The 24,103-nt window shown below is 38.6% G+C and overlaps 3 protein-coding genes across 3 annotated transcripts in view; all 3 read right to left on the bottom strand.

Moving 5' to 3' along the window:
• Positions 1 to 17,505: 17,505 nt before the first annotated feature.
• On the bottom strand, positions 17,506 to 20,199 carry LOC114579263 (putative disease resistance protein RGA4). Its single transcript, XM_028693303.1, has one exon. The coding sequence runs from the start codon at positions 20,018 to 20,020 to the stop codon at positions 17,636 to 17,638; it is 2,385 nt and encodes a 794-aa protein (XP_028549136.1). The 5' UTR covers positions 20,021 to 20,199; the 3' UTR covers positions 17,506 to 17,635.
• Positions 20,200 to 20,248: 49 nt separating this feature from the next.
• On the bottom strand, positions 20,249 to 21,253 carry LOC114579261. Its single transcript, XM_028693301.1, has 2 exons — positions 20,694 to 21,253; positions 20,249 to 20,596 (listed from the first exon to the last, which is right to left on the bottom strand). Exons 1-2 carry the CDS (start codon positions 20,997 to 20,999, stop codon positions 20,249 to 20,251), a joined length of 654 nt encoding a protein of 217 aa, XP_028549134.1. The 5' UTR covers positions 21,000 to 21,253.
• Positions 21,254 to 22,194: 941 nt separating this feature from the next.
• The window catches only part of LOC110106330 (putative disease resistance protein RGA3), a 4,451-nt gene continuing 2,542 nt past the window's right edge, over positions 22,195 to 24,103 (bottom strand). The window contains exon 3 of the mRNA XM_028693300.1: positions 22,195 to 22,332. Within this exon, the coding sequence (XP_028549133.1) occupies positions 22,195 to 22,332 (138 nt within the window). The remainder of the gene's footprint in view (positions 22,333 to 24,103) is intronic.

The following is a 24,103-nucleotide window of genomic DNA, read 5'->3' as shown; positions in this document are numbered from 1 at the left end:
GAGCCAATACTTACTCTCTAGAGTGGAAAGGCCGACGCCTGCGCTTGTTGCCGCATTCTTCTTCGGCGGACAAACCCAGCTTGATGCCATCAGAACTGCATTTTGTGACCGGTAATGCCTTGATGAACTTGTGCCAAGAACAGACTATGCTGTTTGCATTGATTTTGCGGGAATCTGGTCCTACAAGAAAAAACAGAGCAACTCCTTTACCCATAGCTCAGCTATTGGATCAGTTTCGGGATGTAATGGCTGACCCAGCACCAACGACACTACCGCCCCTGCGATCGCTGCAACACCAAATCGACTTAATTCCGGGCTCGACATTGCCTAATTTACCTCATCACCGCTTAAGTCCCATGGAAGATCAAACCCTTCAGCAATTGGTGGATGAATTGCTGAAAAACAATTTGATACAGCCCAGTTTAAGTCCATGTGCTGTCCCAGCGCTCCTTGTTCCGAAGAAGGACGGGTCATGGCGGTTATGCATGGATAGTCGCGCGATCAATAAAATTACTGTCAAGTATCGATTTCCAGTGCCGAGAGTTGAAGAATTGCTGGAGAAGTTGACCGGAGCCACCATTTTCTCAAAACTGGATCTTCGTAGTGGGTATCATCAAATACGAATTCGCCCGGGCGACGAGTGGAAAACAGCCTTCAAAACTCGTCATGGGTTATATGAATGGCGAGTCATGCCATTTGGGCTGTGTAATGCACCCTCGACCTTCATGCGGCTAATGACAGAAGTCCTTAAACCATTCATGAATGAGTGCTGCGTTGCATACTTCGATGATATACTCATATATAGCAACAGCCTGGAACGTCACTGCGAGCATTTAGTGAAGATTTTGACTGCTCTTCGTCAAAATCAGCTATACTTGAATCCAAGTAAGTGTGACTTTGCTTCACCTGCTGTGTATTTTTTGGGCTTCGTCATTTCCTCTGCAGGCGTTCAAGTGGATCAACGTAAAGTGGAGGCTATCACGTCTTGGCCTACACCCCGTTCGTTCACTGATGTCCGTAGCTTCCATGGACTCGCCAACTTTTATCGCCGATTTATCCAGCACTTCAGCACTATTATGGCGCCTATCACCGAATGTTTAAAGCTCAAGCAATTCCTTTGGGGAGAAGAACAGCAATCTAGTTTTTCTGCAATCAAGTCGGCTTTGTCAACGGCGCCTGTACTGGCTTTACCAAACTTCGATAAACCATTTCATGTGGACACCGACGCATCAGGGATCGGCATTGGAGCAGTCTTGAGCCAAGAGAACCGAGCTGTGGAGTATTTCAGTGAAAAGCTCTGTCCGGCAAGACAGATGTGGAGCGTTTACGAACAGGAACTCTACGCGGTGGTGCGGTCTCTCAAACAGTGGGAACCGTATCTTCTACATCGGGAATTCGTTCTTAGCAGCGACCATCGAGCACTGCAGTTCATTAATAGCCAGAAGCACATCAACCGTATGCACGCTAGATGGATTCTGTTCTTGCAAAGGTTCAATTTCGTATTAAATCACAAGGCGGGATCACAAAACAAGGTTGCAGATGCACTCAGCCGGCGACATTCTCTTCTAACGCAACTACAAACCGAAATCACAGGATTGGATTGTTTAAAAGAATTATACGCCACTGATAATGATTTCGCCAAGATCTGGGAAGAGTGCCAACACCAAGAACAAGTGCGGGAATTTTCACTGCGGCACGGATTCCTGTTCCGACACAATCAATTGTGTATCCCAGATTCTTCCTGGAGGCCTCAGCTAATTAAAGATATTCATTGTGGGGGATTAGCTGCTCATGTGGGGCGCAACAACACTTATTTGCAAATGCAGGTCCGGTTCTATTGGCCTCATCTACACCGTGATGTAATGAGATTCGTAGAGCGATGCTCCGTCTGTCAAACTTACAAAACCGGTGGAAACTTACAGGGACCGTATTTGCCATTGCCGACGCCTGAAACAATTTGGGAAGACTTAAGTCTCGACTTTGTATTGGGTCTCCCTCGAACCCGGCGGGGTCATGATTCGATTATGGTGGTAGTTGATCGCTTCTCAAAGATGGCTCACTTCGTAGCCTGTAAAAAAACCTTCGATGCTTTGAATGTCGCTCGTATATTTTTCGCAGAGATTGTGCGACTACATGGCCTGCCCCGCAGCTTAACGTTTGACCGAGATGTTAAGTTCATTAGCAACTTCTGGAAAGAGCTTTGGAGACGACTTCACACAGAAATTAAGCTCAGCTCCTCTTATCATCCTCAAACGGACGGTCAGACTGAGGTAGTCAACCGGACTTTGGGAAATTTACTTCGATGTTTGGTACAGGAGCATCCAAAACTCTGGGACGAACTATTGGGACAAGCCGAATTTGCATATAATAGTATGACCAATCGGTCTACTGGTAGAAGCCCTTTTAGCGTTGTGTATACGAAGGAACCGAATCATACGGTAGACATTGCCGTCCTGCCGAAGTGTAACAGCAAAACCGCAACTGCATTCGCAGAGCAGTTCAGTACCATGATAGAGGAAGTTCGCCAACAGCTGGTTAGAGCCAATCAGAAATACAAGGAAGACGCTGATCTACACCGCAAAGCCCGCAGTTTTCAACCAGGAGAGTTGGTGATGATCCGCCTCCGGCGTGAGCGCTTCCCTCAGGGGACGTATTCTAAATTGAGTAAGAAGAAAATAGGACCATTTGCTGTCCTCAAATGTATCAACCCCAATGCTTATGTCGTCGATCTGCCGAGCCATTACAATATGTCCGCAACTTTTAACATTGGAGATCTCATAGCCTATCATCCACCAGATACTGGAATTACCAACATTTCATCATCCGAGTCGGATGCTTCTGAGGGAGGGGAAGAATGATGCGGTGCATCAAGCTCACATGGATCAGGGCTCGGCTCACACGTGGACCAATGGACGGTTCACACTACCCTTTTTACTTTAATTATTCTGCTCAGCTTTCTGTTATTTCCACTATCCTAGTTACCGCAATTAGTTTATGGCAGTATGCACTTTTTGGCTTTTTCTAGATGTAGTAATACTTCACTGTTTATCTTCTCATTGAGAAGAAGAAGACGCAGTTTTATGAAATATACAATTTGGCTTTAGCCTTTGCACTGTTCCATTGCCTTCTTGTTAATTTTCTTATTTGCTTACCTGGTTCTACCATAGTATACCTCTTCAACAAGACTTAATTAGTAGAACAAAAGGAAGGACTGTTAGGTAATTCCCGAAGCATAGGAACGCCACAATCAATAGTTAGTTTCTGAAGTGAAGATAAGCTTTCCAAGGAGAAATGAAGAGACTGCAAGGAACCGAGATATGAAAATGCAGCTGAGAAAGAGAAGACCTAACTTTCAGAAACCAGTGCTCCGCCTCATTTGGAAATGAAACCAGCTCATCATTTTCCATGATCTCAGTTCTTTTAAGGAGGCGATACTTCTCAATGGCTCCATTAGCAACACTGAATAGCGGATCACTTGTATCTTGCTGTTTTTATTCCATTAATTTGTTTTCTTGAAATAAAATCACTATTTTCAATGGTTTTTCATTGGAATATTGGAGATTTGTCGTTGTTTTCATGGATATTGATAGAATTCACTTGAATTCTTCAAGTGTTACTTATCAGATTCCAACACATGCAATGACTTTCTTCACATCAAAGTTGTTTGAAACACAAACCCACATTTTAAGATCAAATTCCTTTGTCAATTCATCTTCATAGACATGTTCCAAGAGAGTTGTCTTCCCCATACCACCATGGCCAACTATAGATAGAAGGGAAATATTTCTGTACAAATCACTTCCCTGAGGATCATTTGATGGATTTCTCAGCCACTCCATAACAAGCTCCTTCTCCTTGCGCCGCCCGATGAGATCATTTTTAGGCAAAGATCCTGTTCTACGTGTTTTGTAGAAATGGACCTCCTGCTCCTTCTGTTCCTGCTTCGCGCTGTCTAAAAGACGAAGGAAAGTAGTAACATTAGCCGAAACTTTATCAAGTTTCTGCACAGCTTCCTCCAGTCGCTTCAAGTTGGGATCCCTTTTGAGAACACGTTCGCCAATATTGAGAATTTTACAAGGACTTTCAAATATGAAGCTCGTGACCTTTCCTTTCTGTTCAAATTAATTAGACATAGATTATCTAATAAATAAAAAAGTAAATATATTCGCGAGCAGAATCAAATAGGAAGCTCCTGCAGGTGGCCGAACGCACCTTTGTTTCTTCCGTGTTTTTGGGAGCTGTTGTTTATGCTTCATGCACTCAATCTCATCGAGCACATCATCTGCCTCATCAATAGCATCTCGCAGCTGCCATATCTATTCGTTGAGAGCCCTGTTTTTATCGTTGAGTAGGGGCAAAGACGATAGCTTGGATCTTGGGGTGGTTGTCTCGCAGCCTTTCCAGCTCGTCCTTCATGCCCGTCTGCCATCCGACTTGCTCTTCCAGGTAATCAGAACAAGCGTTCATGATCTTGTCCATGATTGGACCAACAAACCATTCCGCCATGGCACCAATGATCAAGGTAGGGAGAGCAGAATAACTGAACAGTAGGAAAAACAGAGCTCGGTTTTCACTTGGATGGCCATACATAATTGGCATTGTGATGTTTGGCGCAAGTATTATGTCTTGAGATACTCGGTTTTCACTTGGATGGCCATACGCGGGGGCCTGAGAACTACTAATTTTCTTATTAGAAGGAATATTGTTGTTAATGGTGTTTGCTCTCTCAGCCAAAAATGTCAAGAAAGTTGTGATGCGACTAATCACCTGATATGAATAAGAGAGAATATTCTGTGCCCATGTGCCACGTTCTCTGCTACTTTAACCGCCTAGTACTGCTATTTTATAATTTCCTGTTTTTAGTATTATTCAAAAATGTTATTTGCTTAGGTTATATCTTCTCTTCTAGAAGGGAAGAAAAGACAGTCTTAAAAGTTTTATCAAAACCCATTTTACAGAGCTTTTGCTACTGTTCCATTGCTGTTCTTTGTGTAGTTTTTCGGTGCAGGTCATCAGCTACACCATATTGGTATCAGAGCCATTCTGGGATATGGCGGAAGGAAGCTCCCGACGAGCTGTGAAAGAAGAACGAAGTTTGGAATCGCTGTGGGCAGCTCAGGCGAGCTCCACACGCAAACTCGAGGAACTTCGGGCAGACGTGCTTCACCTCTCCATTGAGATGAGGACCGAAGTAGCTGCTATCAAGACGATGTTAGAGGCTGCATTGCCTGGGCGTGCGCCGCCTCCGGCAGCGGCTCTGTATACTTATCCGGAAGCAATTCGGAGAAGACCACAAGGAGCCGGAGAGGATCTATCGGAATCTGAGGGGGAGACTCATCCCAGAGGACATAGAGATTTGTCCGATTCAGAAGACGATCAACGACATTACGGTGGAGAGTTCCGGAGACCTCGGGGAGGACTGGGCCACCGAGACAGGGGTGAGTTCAAAGTAAAACTTGACATTCCTTATTTTAATGGCCATCTTCACATTGAAGACTACTTAGATTGGGAACAATCCGTGGAAACTTTTTTCGAATACATGGAAATCCACCCCGAGAAACAGGTGAAGTATGTGGCATGTCAACTTAAAGGAGGCGCCAGTGCGTGGTGGCTTCAATTGCTCCAGACGAGGAGGAGGGACGGACGGGGACCTGTACGCAGTTGGTTTCGAATGAAACAGTTGATGCGGGGCCATTTCCTACCCACCGATTACGAGCAAATGCTCTACCTTCAATATCAACACTGCACTCAAGGATCTCGGACTGTTAATGATTATACCGAAGAATTCTACCGTTTAAGCGCCCGCAACAATCTCCACGAGTCCGAGAATCAACTCGTAGCCAGGTACATTGGGGGGTTACGAGATGCTATTCAAGACAAATTAGAGTTAAACTCGATTTGGTCTTTGTCCCAAGCGGTGAACTTCGCTCTAAAAGTGGAGACACAATTGCAGCGACATTCACGCAGTTACTCTAGCCGCCGTCACTCCACACATGATGCATCCGTGGAAGGTCCTAAATCTGCAGTTCAATTTACTAAGTTACAAACCCCTGCTGCCAGCACACCTAATGCTGAAGCCAAGCTTCCGGTTAAAGCTAAGGTCCCTCTGAGAGAAAATCCTTATGGAAGGCCAACCACATTGAAGTGTTTTTGGTGTTTCCAACCTGGGCATAAGTCGAACGAATGCCCCAATCATCTGCAAGTTCAATTGCTGGAGGGAGAATGTCCGGACGAAGATAGAGACTGTGGAGAGCATGTTGATACCGATGGGTTAGCTGAGGACGTTCCGGGTGACGATGGAGAACCTTTAATTTGCATTCTCGAGAAACTACTATTAGCGCCACGGGCTGCTCTGCCATCTCAAAGGAATGCAATATTCCGAACTCGATGTACCATCAGTGGTAAGGTGTGTGATCTGATCATTGACAGCGGATGTACGGAAAATGTGATCGCTCGATCCGTGGTTCAAGCTTTACAACTCAAGACTATTAAGAAATCTCAGCCATACAAAATTGGGTGGGTAAAACGTGGTCTAGACATGACCGTTGCTGATTGTTGCAAGATCTCCTTCTCTATTGGAAAGCATTACGTGTGCGAAGTTACGTGCGACGTCCTCGACATGGATGTCTGTCATCTTATTCTTGGTAGACCTTGGCAATTTGACGCTAATGCGACCCATGACTGCATAGCTAACATTTATTCAGTGGAATGGAAAGGCAAAGTCTTACGTTTTTTACCCCACCCACTTGATGCTGTAGGAAAGGATGACAAAGGCAAGGCTGCTGCCTATCTAGTGTCGGGTCATACACTGTTACATTCAATTCCGGAAGATGTGCCCGTGTTAGCCTTGGTTGCCGCCGAGATGTACAAGTCCCAAAACAATCAGAAAATTCCGGAGTCTATTCGCCAATTGCTGGATGAGTTCGCAGATATCGGTCCAGCGGATTTGCCTCCTCAATTACCGCCCCTTCGCACTATTCAGCATCAAATAGATTTTGTTCCTGGGTCGGCACTCCCTAATTTACCCCATTACCGCATGAGTCCGAAGGAGCACAGCATTCTACAGGGCATTGTGGATGATTTATTACAGCGACAACTCATTCAACACAGCTTGAGTCCCTGTGCTGTACCAGCACTCATCGTTCCTAAGAAGGATGGGCAGTGGCGACTATGCATAGACAGCCGAGCCATTAACAAAATAACAACCAAATACCGGTTTCCAGTCCCTAGAATTTCCGATTTGCTGGACAAACTAAACGGTGCTGTCATCTTTTCTAAGCTAGACCTTCGTAGCGGATATCACCAAATCCGTATTCGACCCGGGGATGAATGGAAGACCGCGTTTAAGACGCGCGAGGGACTTTATGAATGGAGAGTCATGCCTTTCGGCTTGTGCAATGCTCCGTCTACCTTCATGAGAGTAATGACTGAAATACTCAAACCATTTACAGGTAAGTTTTGCGTATCTTACTTCGATGATATCCTTGTTTATAGCTCTTCGTTAGAAGATCATGTGCAGCATCTTACACCACTGTTCCGAGCTCTCCGTGAACACAAGCTTTATCTGAATTTATCCAAATGTGAGTTTGCTACGCCGTCAGTATATTTCCTGGGATTCGTGGTGTCTCACGAAGGCATACAGGCCGATCCACGTAAGGTGGCAGCTGTCCGAGAGTGGCCACAGCCTCGGTCAATGACTGAAATACGAAGTTTCCATGGGTTGGCGAATTTCTACCGCCGATTCATTAAGGGATTCAGTGTTATCATGGCCCTTATAACCGATGTTCTGAAGAGATCCACCTTCTCGTGGGATTCACCGCAACAAGAAAGTTTTGAACAGATCAAGTTGGCCCTCAGCAATGCTCCGGTTCTAGTTTTACCGAACTTCGACAAGGCCTTTCAAGTCGATACCGATGCCTCAGGAGTGGGCATTGGAGCGGTTTTATACAAGGAAGACCGACCTGTTGAGTATTTTAGCGAGAAGCTTAGCCCGGCGCGACAAAAGTGGACGGTATACGAGCAGGAGCTCTACGCCGTCGTTCGAGCCCTCAAGCAATGGGAGCACTATCTGTTACATCAGGACTTTATACTTTGTAGTGATCATCAGTCATTACAATATCTTAATAGCCAGAAAACTGTCAATAAGATGCACGCTCGGTGGGTCATCTTTCTCCAGAAATTTAGCTTTGTTGTTCGGTACAAGACGGGAAAATTGAACCGGGTGGCGGACGCACTCAGCCGTCAAGCCGCGTTGCTTGCTCAGCTCCAGACAGAGCTTACGGGTCTACAGGAGATGCAAAGCCTGTATCCCGCGGATCCTGACTTTGCTACTATTTGGGAAGGCTGTTGCTTTGGACAACCTTCTGGAGATTACTCTATGAGGCATGGATTCTTGTTTAAGGGAAACTGTTTATGTGTTCCTTCTTCGTCATGGCGACAGCAGATCATAAGGGAACTACACAGCGGACGTTTAGCAGCTCACGCCGGGAGAGACAAGACGCTCCAGCAACTACAGAGCCGATTTTTTTGGCCGCACATGAGACGAGATGTAGCCAGATATGTTGAACGCTGTGCTGTGTGTCAGCAATTTAAGGGAAATGCTCAAAATTCCGGGTTGTATACCCCTCTCCCAGTACCGGACTCGATTTGGGAAGATTTAAGCCTAGATTTCGTTTTGGGGTTGCCGAGAACCAAAAGGGGATCCGATTCTATTATGGTGGTGGTTGATAGGTTCTCGAAGATGGCTCATTTCATTCCCTGTAAAAGAACCTTTGATGCTTTAAATATAGCGAAGTTGTTCTTTAAGGAGATTGTGCGTTTACATGGATTGCCTCGTAGCTTAACTTCCGACAGAGATGTGAAGTTTGTTAGCCACTTTTGGCGTGAATTATGGAAAACGCTTCAATCCGACTTGAAGTTGAGCTCGACGTATCACCCTCAGACGGACGGACAGACGGAAGTTGTTAACCGTACGCTTGCCAGTATGCTGCGATGTCTAGTTCAAAATCATCCTAAAGCTTGGGAAGAAGTCCTGGGACAAGCGGAGTTCGCGTTCAATTCGATGCATAATCGGTCCACTGGTCAATGCCCCTTTAGCATCGTGTACACTAAAATGCCAAATCATATTGTGGACCTCACCATTCTCCCTAAATGCAAAAGTGTATCAGCCACACAAACCGCAGCCCAATTTTCGGACATGCTCAAAGAGGTCAAAGCCAAACTGACAGACAGCAACAACAAATACAAACTTGATCAAGATCAACACCGGAGGTATGTGGAATTCCAACCTGGAGACTTGGTTATGTTACGATATCGCAAAGATCGATTTCCTGCAGGACCTTGCCCAAAGCTCAATCCAAAAAAATTCGGGCCCTTTCCCATATTGCGAAAAATCAATGACAACGCTTATGTCATTGATCTACCTCCTCATATTACCACTTCGTCGACCTTCAACGTGGCTGATATCTATCCTTACCATCCACCTGACGAAGCTATTACCACTATATCTTCATCTCCGATGAAGACTTTCGAGGAAGGAGGGACCTGATGCGGCTAATCACCTGATATGAATAAGAGAGAATATTCTGTGCCCATGTGCCACGTTCTCTGCTACTTTAACCGCCTAGTACTGCTATTTTATAATTTCCTGTTTTTAGTATTATTCAAAAATGTTATTTGCTTAGGTTATATCTTCTCTTCTGGAAGGGAAGAAAAGACAGTCTTAAAAGTTTTATCAAAACCCATTTTACAGAGCTTTTGCTACTGTTCCATTGCTGTTCTTTGTGTAGTTTTTCGGTGCAGGTCATCAGCTACACCAAGTTGTCCGCACATTTCTTAATGTGACTAGTGACTACTCTTTTTCTGTGATCAGCGATCTTATTCCTGGGCTTAAAACCCATCTCATGAGGCCTAATATTTTTCAGATTTTCGAACTTATATCCGATACGACTCTCTGGTGGCTGATTATAAGAGCCTCTACCGCCTTCTTACTTGTTGCACTATCTATCATGTGTGGAGGGAGAGAAATGAGAGGAACTTTGGATCCCATATTCAAAGTTCCTCTTCGATTCGATTTTTTATTAAGAAAGCACTAAACGTCATGGTTTCTAGATGGAGAAATGGCAAATTTCTCATGGATATGGAGATTATTTGACTGCGTCAAGATTGGCTATCCCCTCTAGTTTCCTCATTCTTTTCTCTGATTATGCGCTGCTGTGCCGCCTTTGTTCTCGTTGTATTTGTCTGGAGTGTCCGGCTGCCTTGGACAATGATGATTGCGAACCCCAGACTTCTGCCTTTTGGACGGCTGGACTTGTGTCTAGCAACCAGGGGAGTTTTACCTCTTTTTGTGGACTGTTATACTGATGATCTTTTTGATATCTGAGTCCGGGCTTTTCTTCTCAAACCTTTTTTGCTTCTGTTTTTGCTCAGGTGCTACGTTAGAGCTAAGTTTTCTCCTTCGTCTTAGTTTTTTCTTGTTTAATTCAATTTTTTTTTGGAATATTTTTATTCTTTTTCAACGAGCTTTTTAACGAGCTTTTTAACGAGCTTTGCTCTTTTTTTCGATGCTGGCTCATGTGGCTTATATCTTTTATTTGTAATTTCTCATTTTTTGTGTCTCTATTTTTGAAAATGGAATGAAATGGGCAATGCCCCTAACTTCCCAAAAAAAAAAAAAGCAACTTTGTAATCATCAATGCAACTGACTTCATTCTAGTTGTTACCAAAATTGCCATAAACCTGAGGAGCGAGCACGTTCTCCCGTTTACTTTTATTGTGCTCCTCATCATTCTCCCAAGTGTCATTCAGCACAAGTAGGAATCTTTCAGACAAGATCTCAGATTTAAGACTCATTTGGAGTGCATCCAAAGAAGGTCTATTCATTTTGAGAGATTCCAGGATATCTGCAATGACTTTTTTAACATAAAAGTTGTTGGAAATACAAACCCACATTCTATGATCAAATTCCTTTGTCATTTCATCTTCATAGATATGTTGCAAGAGAGTTGTCTTCCCCATACCACCATGGCCCACTATAGATGGAAGAGAAATGTCTCTGTACAAATCAGTTCCATTAACAAGAGCTTGATGTTCCTCATTTGATGGCTTCCTCAACCACTTATGGGCTCGATGAGATCATTTTTAGGCAAAGGTCCTGTTTCACGTGTTTTGTAGAAATCAACCTAAGGCTCCTTTTGTTCCTGCTTCGCATTGTCTAAAAGATGAACGAAAGTAACAACATCAGTCGAAACTTTATCAAGTTAGTTTCTGCACAGCCTCCTCCAGTCGCTTCAAGTTGGGATCAATTTTGAGAATTTTAGGACCACTTTCAAATAGGAAGCTCGTGAAATTTATTTTCAACTGGAATCTGCCTTGTGATGCTCACAGGCAAATTTCTAATGTTATCTATTCTATTCCAATCTGTCTATATAATAAAGCTGCCTGTCTGAAATGGGATTTATGTATTCTCCTCATCACTGCCTTCTGCTCGTGCTCTGGGTCCCTTTTTGTGCACGGGACCTTTGGTGGTAGCCTGGTATCTTGCATTTCTTGTGGAATGTGGCTGCTTAATCTGCTATGCCATCATGCCTTTATCTATTGATCAGGAGGGTTTTTTTTTTCTGTCCAGGATGATGATGTTACCCCTTTCTTCCAGATCTTTTTCTTGGATGTTCTACGGGCAACCAGGGGATTTGCCGGGGGTGACGTGAAATCTGATCGTTTTAGTATTCTGCATCTGAGTCCTGCTGGCCGGTGCCTAGGGATTTTTTTAGGACATTTAGGCCATTTAAGACAAACACACACAACACATACATAAAGATTCAAACCCAATACCTTTTAGTTGGAAGCCTAAGCTCTCAACTAACAGGCCAAAGTGAGTTGTGTGGGATTTTTTTCACTGATGGTATTTTTTGGGTACAAATGTGATCCTTTCTCTTAATTAGCCTTCGGTTTTGGCCTTTGTCATGCCTGTTGGGGGTGTTTTTTCTTTTCTTGTTAGTTTTTTTGTGCTTGGCACCCTTTTGTTGTTGTCCAGGCAATTCTCTCTTCTTTGTAATTTTGCTTTATATGAAGGTTTCATATTTAATTAATGAATGAGCTTTGCCCTTAGTTAAAAAAAAAAAACACAAACAAAAAAAATCTTTATCAAAGCTCGTGAACTTACGATGATTAAGCAAAAGAATAATTGAGATGAAATTGCCGCATAGTCGTAAGTTGATTGAAGTCTCTGTTTTAAGATAAGAAAATGAACGTATTTGAAAATAAATGAGCTGTTTGATTTTGATGGGAATATCATTTTATTTTTATTATTCTATGTAGAGGAAGAAAATGAATGCTTAAGTGCTTATGAATTATGATGAATAATTTGATACTAATTCATATTATTTATAAAATAAAGTTTAATAAATTTGGAGAAATTTCTAAAAAAACCATCATATAATAAATGTAAGAACCTCGACTGCCTTATTGCTTGTTGCACTATCTATCATGCGAGGATGGAGAGAAATGAGAGGAACTTTGGATCCCATATTCAAAGTTACTCTTTGATTCGATTTTTGATTAAGAAAGCAGTAAGCTTCATGCTTTCTAGATGGAAAAATGACAAATTTCTAATGGATATGGGGATTATATGACTGCTTCAAAATTGGCTATTCCCTCTGGTTGCCTCATTCTTTTCTCTGATTATGTGCTGCTGTGCCGCTGGTGTTCTCCTTGTATTTGTCTGGGTTGTCCTGCTGTCTTGGACGATGATGATTGTGAACCCCAGACTTCTCCCCTTTGGATGGGCTGGACTTCCGTCTAGCAACCAGGGGAGTTTTGCCCCTTTTTGTGGACTGTTATACTGATGATCTTTTTGATATCTGAGTCCAGGCTTTTCTTCTCTAACCATATTTGCTTCTGTTTTTGCTCAGGTGCTACCTTGGAACTAAGTTTTTACTTCGTCTTAGTTTGTTCTTGTCTAGTTCTATTTTTTGGAATCTTTTGATTCTTTTTGTGCGAGCTTTGCTCCTTTTTTTGTGGTGGCTTATACCTCTTATTTGTAATTTTTCATTTTTTGTATCTCTATTTTTGAAAATGGAATGAAATGGGCAATGCACCTAACTTCCCAAAAAAAAATCAACTTTGTAATCATCAATGCGACTGAGTTCATTCGAGTTGTTACCAAAATTGCCATAAACCTGAGGAGCAAGCACGTTCTCCCATTTACTTTTATCCTGCTCCTCATCATTCTCCCAAATGTCATCCAGCACAAGTAGGAATTTTTTGGACAAGATCTCAGATTTAAGACTCTTTTGGAGTGCATCAACTGTATCCAAAGAAGGTCTATTCATTTTGAGATATTCCAGAATATCTGCAACGGCTTTTTAAGCATAAAAGTTGTTGGAAACACAAACCCACATTTTATGATCAAATTCCTTCTTCTTCTTTGATCTCATCATCCGCTTCCACCATGCACCTCGGTATGGTTGCCGACGTCTTCCTCATCTTCCTTATTGCTCGAAGGTTTTCGCGAATCAGATCAAGGTTTCTGTCTACCCGATCTAGCGATTCCTTCGACTGAGCTTGGTAAAAGGCGATCCGGCTTCGAGCATCGTCGACAGTCCACCTTTCTTGACGTCGAACGTCGTCGAACGCCAATTTTGTTTTGCGGCTTCGATCGTCGTCGACAGCCGACCTTCTGCAATACATCGATCTTCACAAGCTCCAGGCTCTGATACCAACTGATGTAGTGGATCGTCGGAAGATCAAACCTGCAAGAAGGATTTCAAGGAGTTTCCCAATCCAGGGAAGAAGAAGAGAGCTTTCTCAAAGCTTCAAAAGAGTTTATATCATTCAATGCCTCAAAAACCATACATTATACCTATTTAAGGGAGCAAATAGAAGACTCTAGACTAAAGGAGATAAACTAGTCCCTAAGCATAAGATAGGCTAAAATGTTCCCACATCAGTTTTTTTCTGCCCAGGACGATGATGGTACCTCCTTTCTTCCAAATCTTCCTCTTGGATGGTCTACGGGAAACCAGGTGATTTGCCGGTGGCGACGTTAAATCTGATCATTCTAGTATTCTGTATCTGAATCCTGCTGGCTGTTGCCTGGGGATTTTTTTCACTGATGGTATTTTTTAGGCTACAAACGTGATCCTTTCTCTTAATTAGCCTTCGGTTTTAGCCTTTGCCCTGCCTTTTGGGGGTGTTTTTTCTTTTCTTGTTAGTTTTTTGTTCTTGGTGGCACCCTTTTGTTGCTGTCAAAAGCAGTTTTCTCTTCTTCTCTGTAATTTTGCTCTACGGTCGTAAGTTCATTGAAGTCTCCATTTTAAAATAAGAAAATGAGCGTATTTTAAAATAAATGAGTGGCTTTGGTTTTGATGGAAATATCATTTTATTTATTATTATATATAAAGTAAGAAAATGAATGCTTTAAGTGCTTATGAATTATGATGAATAATTTGATACTAATTCATATTATTTATATAATATAATTGAATAAATTTGGATAAATTTCTAAAAATCAATCATATAATAAATGTGTGAATCCTAACTTTCTTTATTGATATTATTGAATATATTTATTTTTTATTTAGTAAATAAACAAACCAATCATGTTATTCTCATGCATATTTGATCATTTCTGCAATCATTAATTTTTTAAAATGTGTTTTAAACATTCTTTTTCAATCAAGATTTATAATTTATTTATCTCAAAATAAATTTAATAGCTATAAAAACAATCTCTATGAAATTTAAGTTTTTTTTTTTTGTTAGTTCCCAGCACCATTATTAAAAAGTAATAATGAGATAGCATGTGTGTCTAAGAAATAAATAAATCACTTAAGAAAATTAATGCAAAGGTTGATGAAATTGTAAAACTTTTAATGATAGTTGTGTCATATTTATTAAGCACACAATAAATACAGATTACCAAAAAAAAATTTAAAAACACATATAGATTACTAATCATTCAAAATTCATTGTCTTTGCAAACTTAAATACATATAACCAAAATTAAATAATGATTGAATGATTGTTTGATTCAAGAAATTAATAAGAAATTAAAAAAAAAAAAGCGAAGAATTGAATTTTAAACAATTATTTAGAATTTAGTTGTAAATGATCAAAATAGAATATCAATGATGTTTGTTTTTGGTTTAGAAAAATTGTTGAGCCTTGCCCATATTTCATTTTGCTGAAAAAAGAATTTATAAACATAGGCACAAAAGAGGCCAAAATTAAATATTGTAAAGCTTTAATCACTAAAATAAACTACAAATTGCACAACAACCTCAAAAAGATAAAATAATCCAAAATTTAGTCATTTTGTAGGTACCAAAAATAACCAAAAATTAGTCAAGAAGGCCATGATGCTTGCTGTATTCAAGAAATGGCAGGATGATTCCTGCAAAACCAACAAAAAAAGTTTGCCAACTAGTTGCTAGCTTAGGACCATCCATTAGAGGCAGCAGCCTAAAAAATCATATAAAGGATAACCACAAGAGAATCAACTAGTAGCTCAAAAGCCATACATAAGATAACTTGACCGAACGATTATTGTTAGCAGCCATGGGTTGTGTCCACTATAGGAAACACATTATTACCGGCGGACTATATTCGCTGGTAACACGTAAAATTCGACGGAAGGCCTTGGTTTCCGGCGCATTTCTGTCGAATTTTTGTACGCCGGTTTGGTGCGCGTAGAAAAATGTCTTCCGATGTTTATAAGACGCCGGAAACCTTTTCGGCGCACCCTCCTGCGCATTACCGGCGCAAAATATGTTAGCCAAAACGTCATTTCTTAATCGATTATTCCGGCGATATATGCGTCGGAAGTTTACGACGTACATATCCAACGGAAAATACCGTTTGATTAAACGTCGTAGGTTCACCGTAACTAAGCTACAGCTTGTTTCCGGCGCATAAATAGCGACGGAAAATGCCAGCGGATAAGACGTCGTAAGGTGCGCCGGAACTAAAGCTACGGCCAGTTTCCGACGCGTTTTCCGCCGGCCCGTTCCAGCGAAAAAAAATGCCGGTATGATTGCACCGATTCGTTGTATCGTCATTTCTGTCGTATTTTCTGTGATGTTTTATTTGTAATAAAACATTCTATTGTTGTAGGGGAAATGATAGTATTGGGTCTTTCTATTTTTTGTGCATTTTTGTAGGTTGTATTTAAGAAATCTAGTAGTTAGCTGTTGTTCATTTCAATGATATCTATTATGATATTATATTATTAGCATATGATATCTAATTGTTAGTTAGATATAGATAAAATTATATTATGAGTTAGATGATATTGAATCAAATATAGAATGGTTAGTTGAATTTTATTATTTAATAAATGTTTTGTTAAGAAAAAGATAATTTAGTGAGGATTAATGTTTATTTGATGATTTATTTTGTGTTATCTTATTAATTTTATATAGTTTATTAATTTTAAAAGTTATTTATATTTTTATATGTAATTGTGAAATGAAAATATCAAATAAATAGTTTTGAACTTTTTTATAAATATTTATATTTTTATCCAATAATTAAATAATACTTAATGAATTGCACCAATTTTTATTAAAATTTATAAATTTGATCATGCTTAATAATTGAGTAATATATTTAAATTAATAGTATCAGGTATATAACTAATTGAGCCTTATTAAAGCTTAATTATGATTTGAAAGAAAAGAAAACTTATTAAGTTTGTAAAAGATTTAAAATTCAACGAGTGGATAAACTATGCTTGAATTTGATAGGAAAATAAATGAATGTATTTGATCAATAATAAAATTAAAACGTACTGGATATTTTACATTTTTTTATGACATATTTATATTCCAAATTATTTTATAGAGCAAAAAATATTTGTTTTAATTATATTAGATTTAATTCAAAAATTCGATAAATAATATTAATGATTAAAAATATGTAAAATGAAATATGGAGAAGAATATACTAGGAATATTCTTTTTTGGTGTTAGAAAATGGAGTTCGGTTGGAGACAAGTTACTGCATTTTGGTGTATTACTGCATTTTGGAGTGGAAAATGAGTTTTTTGGTTGGAGATGCCCTAAGAGTATGAAACATGCTCTTTGTTTTTTATTCATTTCTTTTCATTTAGCTTGTGTTCATTTTTAAATAGTTAGAAAATATTAAATTTAATTTTTTTTAACTCATAAAAAATAAAATAATTTATTAATAAAATTTTTAAATACAATAAAAAATTAAGTATAAAATTTAACAACTAACAATATAATATCTTACGTTATAAATAACAAGTTCATTATTAAAAAATAAAATAAAATTAGCAATCAATAATCTTCAACATGTATCTTTTCTCCATGTTGTACTATCAACAACAAATTAAGCTGATAATTGTAATTTTTATCTAAGTCAATAAATTAAGAACTTATGCAAATTGGTTAATGCTGAGATTGCATTCTTCAAATTTCATATCAAACAAATAAGATAAGAAGAAAGAAGTTTGCTTATGTATAAATTTAACGACATGTATAACAAAATATGAAAAGAAGAATATATTTATATATAAAGGGACCACAAAGTGATACAATGACATTGCATTCTTCACATTTCATATCAAACAAATAAGATAAAAGAAAGAAGTTTGCTTATGTATCAGGGATCAAATAAAGATAATCGGAATGTGAGCAATCTTGTGCCGATCGGAACCTCCATCCTCTCGATAGCGCTCCTTCAACTCTGGATGACATCCCCGAATTGATAGAAATTTCAAAGAGGGAGGAAGGTTCGGTAACTCTGGATGACATTTCCGAATATATAGACTACGCAAAGAGGGAGGAAGCTTCGGTAATTCCCGAAGCATAGGAACATTAGAAATAAGTAGATACTGAAGTGAAGATAAGCTTTCCAAGGAGGAAGGGAGAGACTCTAAGGATTTGAGACATACAAATCGCAGCTCAGAAAGAGAAGACCTGTTATTGAGAAACCACTGCTCGGCCTCATTTGGAAATGAAACCAACTCATCATTAAACTCAATACTCAGCCTTTTTAAGGAGGCGATACTTCTCAATGGCTCCATTAGCAACACCGATGGATCACTTATTTCAATATCGCTGAGCATGAGATGGCAATTATTAGTGGTCCCCACTTCTCGATGTCTTCCGAGGGAGATCAGATTGGGGCATTCTATAATAGATAATGTCTGAAGTGAAGATAATTCTAAGGAGGAAGGGAGAGACTCTAAGGACGCGAGATGCATAAACTGCAGCTCAGAAAGAGATGAACTAACTTTCAGAAACCACTGCTCCGCCTCATTTGGAAATGAAATCAGCTCATCATTATCCTCAATTGTCAGCTTTTTTAAGGAGGCGATACTTCTCAATGGCTCCATTAGCAACACCAATGGATCACTTATGCTAAGATCGCTGAGCATGAGATGGCAATTATTAATGGTTGGCATTTCTCCGAGAGAGATCAGATTGGGGCAATTTTCAATTGTCAAATGTCTTAGTGCCGCAAGACTTGCTATTTCATCAGCCAGAGGAAGAGATGTAATGTTCGGACAGCGACTGACCTCTAATGTGTCAAGGGTAATAGGATTTGAATTGCTACAAAAATTCCAAGTCTTCCATCCAATATTACTTAGCTTCAAGCTCTTGAGCTGAGAAGGCAAAGAGGGCAACTCTTTCAACTTCGGGCAGTGTATTAGCTTCAGTTCAATTAAGCAAGGAAAGAAACATCCATCTTCGGCAGCTACTCCTGCCTCAAACCAATCCTCTAATGCTTCTAATCTCTCAATAATTAGCACCTCTAGCAATGGAAAGGTACGGTATTTATCATTCCCATTATATTTACTTTCGAGCCATTTTACTTTCGGCATTTCAGAAAGTGTCAGTGACTTGAGGAAGGGAAGTTGCCCGAAAGGAGGAAGAGTTTTCCACTTCCTGCAATCTTTCAATTCGATTATCTCTAGATTGAAGATCTGATTGACATTGTTCATCCATATTGCAGACCTTGCACCCATGTAAGAATATATGTTCAGCTTCCTTAGACATTTTGGTGGCTGAAGGTTGTCGAGCACGTTCTCATCTAAATCCATATTCCTCGAGTTATTGTCACTCCAACATAAAGTTAAATCTGTGAGCCTCCTCTTTTCACATAATTTGGCACTGGAACCCTCGTCGGCATCCTTAACATTTTCAAGGCAATTGATTCCTAATTTGCAAAGATCATTCATATTCTCCAGCTCCCCAATTCTATATCCACTCACATCTCTAAGATCAAACATATTAAGTTCTTGAAGAGACTTTAGCTTCCCAATCCCACATATCAATGAAATATATTTCTCGGGCAATTTCACATGACGCAAGTTAGAAAGGTTATTAATGTTACTTGGTAAAAAATCAACTTGGTTTGACGTTACCCCTCCATTCCAGAATATGTATTGCAAGTGATAGAGATTACTTAGAGATCTTGGAAGCATAGTCAAATTACGACAGAAAATGGTTAAGTATCGAAGATGTATCAAATTTCCAATCTCCTCAAGTGCTATAATTTTGAAGTATGGAGCAGATACGTATAATAAGCGTAGGCTTTTCGATGCTTTGAGTATTTCAATAAGTGCACCACTGCAAAGATCCTGATTATAATCTTTATAGAAAAAGAAAAGAGAATGCAAATGTTTAAACTTCTCAATCTTTCTTAAGATGTCTGGATCTGAGGTTTGAATAGACAAGTGTCGAAGAGTCTCAGGAATTATAGAAGACAACTTTATACTATCCTCAACTCTTAAATATTCTTGTATGGAAACTGACTGTGCCAATTCATGTAGCAAATCATGCATCTTGTAGTAGTATGGAGAATTTGTTTGAAGAAAATTTTCGTATTCAAACTTTTCAAAGAAAGATTTTTTAACCAAAACATCAAAATACCTTCCACCGATATCCTCCATAGTCTCTTCTTGATCAAGAGACGGCTGAATGAAACCCAATGCAATCCACATTCGGACTAAATTATCTTTATCAAACTGATAATCTTGTGGGAACATACAACAAAATGCAAAACAATTTTGTAGATGATTTGGCAGAACTATATAGCTCAGTCTTAAGATGGAATCGACAGAGTTCTGACCCAATAAATTACTTTCTAGAACTTTCCTCCAATGCCTTTCATCCAAGTTGTCATTCAGAACACCACCAATGACTTTAGCTGCCAATGCAGATCCAAAAGCTTTTTAACTCTCTCTCCAGCGATGGTTCTTAATTTTTTATGATCATTAGGATAGAAGAGAAATGTTTCTGTACAAATCAGTTCCCCGATGCTCATTTGATGGATTCCTCAGCCACTCCATAACAACCTCCTTATCCTTGCCACGCCCAATGAGATCATTTTTAGGCAAATATCCTGTTTCACGTGTTTTGTAGAATTGAACCTCCTGCTCCTTGTATTCCTGCTTCGCGCTGTCTATAAGATGAAGGAAAGTAGTAACATCAGCCGAAACTTTATCAAGTTTCTGCACAGCTTCCTCCAGTCGTTTCAAGTTGGGATCCATTTTGAGAACACGTTCGCCAATTTTGAAAATTTTACGAGGAATTTCAAATATGAAGTTCGTGACCTTTCGTTTCTGGTCAAATTAATTAGAAATAGATTATCTAATAAATAAATAAGTAAAAATATTCGAGAGCAGAATCAAATAGGAAGCTCCTGTTGGCCGAACGCACCTTTGTTTCTTCCGTAGTTTTGGTAAGCTGTTCTTTATGCTTCATGTATTCAAACTCATCGAGCAGATCATCTGCCTCATCAATAGCATCTCGCAGCTGCCATATCCATTTGTTGAGAGCCGGGTTCTGATCGCTGATTTGTGCTTGGTTAGCAGCAAAGACGACAGCTTGGATCTTCGGGTGGTTCTCTCGAAGCCTTTCCAGCTCCTTCTTCATGCCCGTCTGCCATCCGACTTGCTCTACCAGGTAATCAGAGCAAGCGTTGATGATCTTCTCCATGATTGGACCTACAACTAATTCCGCCATGGCACCGATGATCGAGGTAGAGAGAGCAGAACAACTGAACAGGGGAGAAACAGAGATCGGAAGAGAAAGAACTCCGCCGGGAAATGGTAACCTGCAGCCTAAGTCTAAGTAAACGGAGATTAACTGAGAGGGAAGACGAAGCTTCTTCGTAGTCGGTTAGTTGACTGACTTTGATGGGAACACGAAGCTGCCTATCAGATGGATATTAGATTATTATTGTTGCGTCCTGTAGTTTGTTGCGTAAGGAATTTAATAATTAGGTATTTGTTTCTGATATCTATTATGATTTTCTATCATTAGAAAATCACTTTTAAATGTTGGTACATTTTAATATAATGATTTATTTTAGAAAAATATATATTATGAGTAAATCAAATTTGGTATGATAAGTTGAACTGTATTATTATTTTGATTTTTTTAAGAACATCTTAGTTGTAGTATTTATCAGAATTATAATATATATATATATGTATGATTAAGTTGTTAGAAAATAAAAAATTTTGGAGGACTGAAAAATTGTAAAATCCTCCAAGCATATAATTTGGCAATTTAGACTGATTAACTAGGCTGTCTAGTATTTATTGGCCTGAGCAAATATATAATTGATGAATAATTTGATGATTGTTTATAAATATTTATTTATTCATATAATTAAATGAATTTGAACAAAAAATTTAAAATTTTGTCATATGATAAAGAGTTTGAAGCTTCTTTTTTTATATTCATGAATATGATGTTTGTTGTTTAATAAATAATTTTTAGAGAAAAAGATAAAATGATGATCTAATATGGATTAAATTTTTTTTTCATGATTAAAAAATATTTGTTTTGATGATTTATTTTATGTTATTGTAACAAATTTTTTATAAATTCCAAGTTTTAAAAATTATGTATATTCTTAGATATATACTTATGAAAATATCAAACAGACTAAATAGTTAGATGGGAAGATTTAAACTATTCTTAGATATATTCTTAGATCGAATGCCGAGGTCGTCATTCCTCCAACTCTCAAATTTCTACTCTCTAATATCAAGAATGTTATCAACATTCAGCTTCTACGAGATAATTATCCTACTTGGCGCTCTGCCATTCTAAAGCTGTTTATGGCCGACAGTTTCTTAGGATATATCGACGGCACCCAACCCTCTCCTCCCAAACATCTTTTAACAGCTATTGGACAACTCGTCCTGAATCAACAGTTCTCTTCTTGGTCTCTGATCGACCAAAATATGTCTGTCGCCTTGTTCTCAACTATCTTCGCCTCCATACTCCCATATGTTCTCAACTTAGACACCACCACTTCTATTTGGAACACACTCGAGCAACGTTTCTATTCCACCAATAGATCCCGAGTGATTCAATTGAAAAATGAGCTGCATTCTCTTTCTATGCAAAACAAAACCATGACAGAGGCAACCCATTGTTTATTTGTATTTAGCTCCTTCAAATTTGTTCATTAGAGTTTAGCTCATTGAGCTCATGTTCAAAAATATTTGTGAATATCATGTTCCAATTCAATTTGTTTGTTTCAAAACAAAAACCCAACATAAACAAGAGTAGTTGAAACAAAAACCCTACTTAAATCATAAAAATTCACAACGACAAGAGAATATTGAGCAATATATTTGAATCACATGACTTGAACAAGATAAGTAAGTCAAAAATTAAACCATTTAAAACTCTTCATGCAAATTAATTTAAACACATAAGATTAATGAAATCATCTTAATGAAATTCAATTCAATTAGATATGAACTAATTCAATTCAATCTTAGTTAAATTAATTTAATGCAAATGAAATTTTACTTTCTCTTACTCCCAAAATTAGGCAAGGACGATTATAAATTTCATTTTAAAAATGAGGACAACACAGCAAAGAATTGCCTATTGCTAAGAACATTATGGTTCCTGATAATAAGTTGTTCCGCTTCATCAGTGATGTTATTCATAACACATTCTAATCCAAGAAGAAAAAAGATAGAGAAATATAGCTTTTACATATTCCGAACAATATCGTTTTGAAGCCATTTACTAATCTTAATTAATCTTTTGGATGAGTTTTGTTCCACCGAGTTTAAAATTTCATCACAATAAGTTGCTTTTTATTTGGCAAGCACAAGCCGCACAAGCTCAAGCCTTCAAAGTACCATCAAGCAAGTATATGAAAAAAAAAAAAAAGCTTTATTGAATATTTTTCTGCTTTGCTTTTTTTTTTTTTTTGGGAAATCTTTTGCTTTCTTCCAATGCATTGAAAAACATAGTTGTCTGCCACTTAGTTGAATTTTGATTAAAAACATAAATGCATCCCCAATAAAATTTTCACCACAAGATTTGCAATCAAACAAAAAAAAATATGTATTTTTAAAATGTCATGCAAACAACTACAACTTAAATGTGACATAATTAGTTAACTGCTTTACATTTTGCAGAATCAAAATGACATAATTAGTTAACTACCGATACTGGATATTCATAATCAAAATTCTACAGCAACACAAGTATCGCAGATGCAGAGTTCTATAAAAACCTTAAAGATCCATACAGCCCGTGTAAATCTAAGAAGCCAGCGGCATACATAGGGCAGTGGAACCCAACACAAAATGTATAAAAATTCAATATATACTCCGCCTACATAATAACTGGATGGGAAGACACATGAAAAATTAGTCATCTTCCATTCTAGCCACACCATATCACATTTGTTAGTTTCTAAGCCACCTCAAGGACACAGCTTTAATACTTCATGTAGCACTAACGATTCATAAAGAATTTTTTTACTTAGAGATGAGAAATATGTTTAGAAAATCAATATTGATGACATTAAAGTCCACAAGACTTCACATGCACAAAGGAACGTCTGTCTGCCACTTAATATTCTTGGTTTTCACAAAGCTCCAAAGGAACGTCACATGCACAAAGATGACTTTGTCTGCCACATAGTAATGGAGATCCACCCACATGCAACTCTTTTAAATTTATTTTACTAAGAAAAAAAAAATCAATTCATATGAATTTAATGATAATGATGAAGGCTTTTAATTTATTAGTATAAATACAAATGAACTTAAATAAAAATTTAAAAATATATATTTATATAATAA

Source organism: Dendrobium catenatum, unplaced genomic scaffold, assembly GCF_001605985.2.
Source record: "Dendrobium catenatum unplaced genomic scaffold, ASM160598v2 fragScaff_scaffold_250, whole genome shotgun sequence".
Lineage (NCBI taxonomy): Eukaryota > Viridiplantae > Streptophyta > Magnoliopsida > Asparagales > Orchidaceae > Dendrobium > Dendrobium catenatum.
The sequence above is the reverse complement of the archived record's forward strand: the minus strand, read 5'-3'. Positions and strand labels throughout refer to the sequence as shown.

Excerpts from the sequence above, each read along its gene's own strand:
- LOC114579263 (XM_028693303.1), bottom strand. The coding sequence starts at position 20,020 with ATGTTCCCACAAGATTATCAGTTTGATAAAGATAATTTAGTCCGAATG.
- LOC114579261 (XM_028693301.1), bottom strand. The coding sequence starts at position 20,999 with ATGGCGGAATTAGTTGTAGGTCCAATCATGGAGAAGATCATCAACGCT. Across the intron at positions 20,597-20,693 it reads AAACTACGGAAGAAACAAAG|AAACGAAAGGTCACGAACTT; the intron begins GTGCGTTCGGCC and ends TAATTTGACCAG.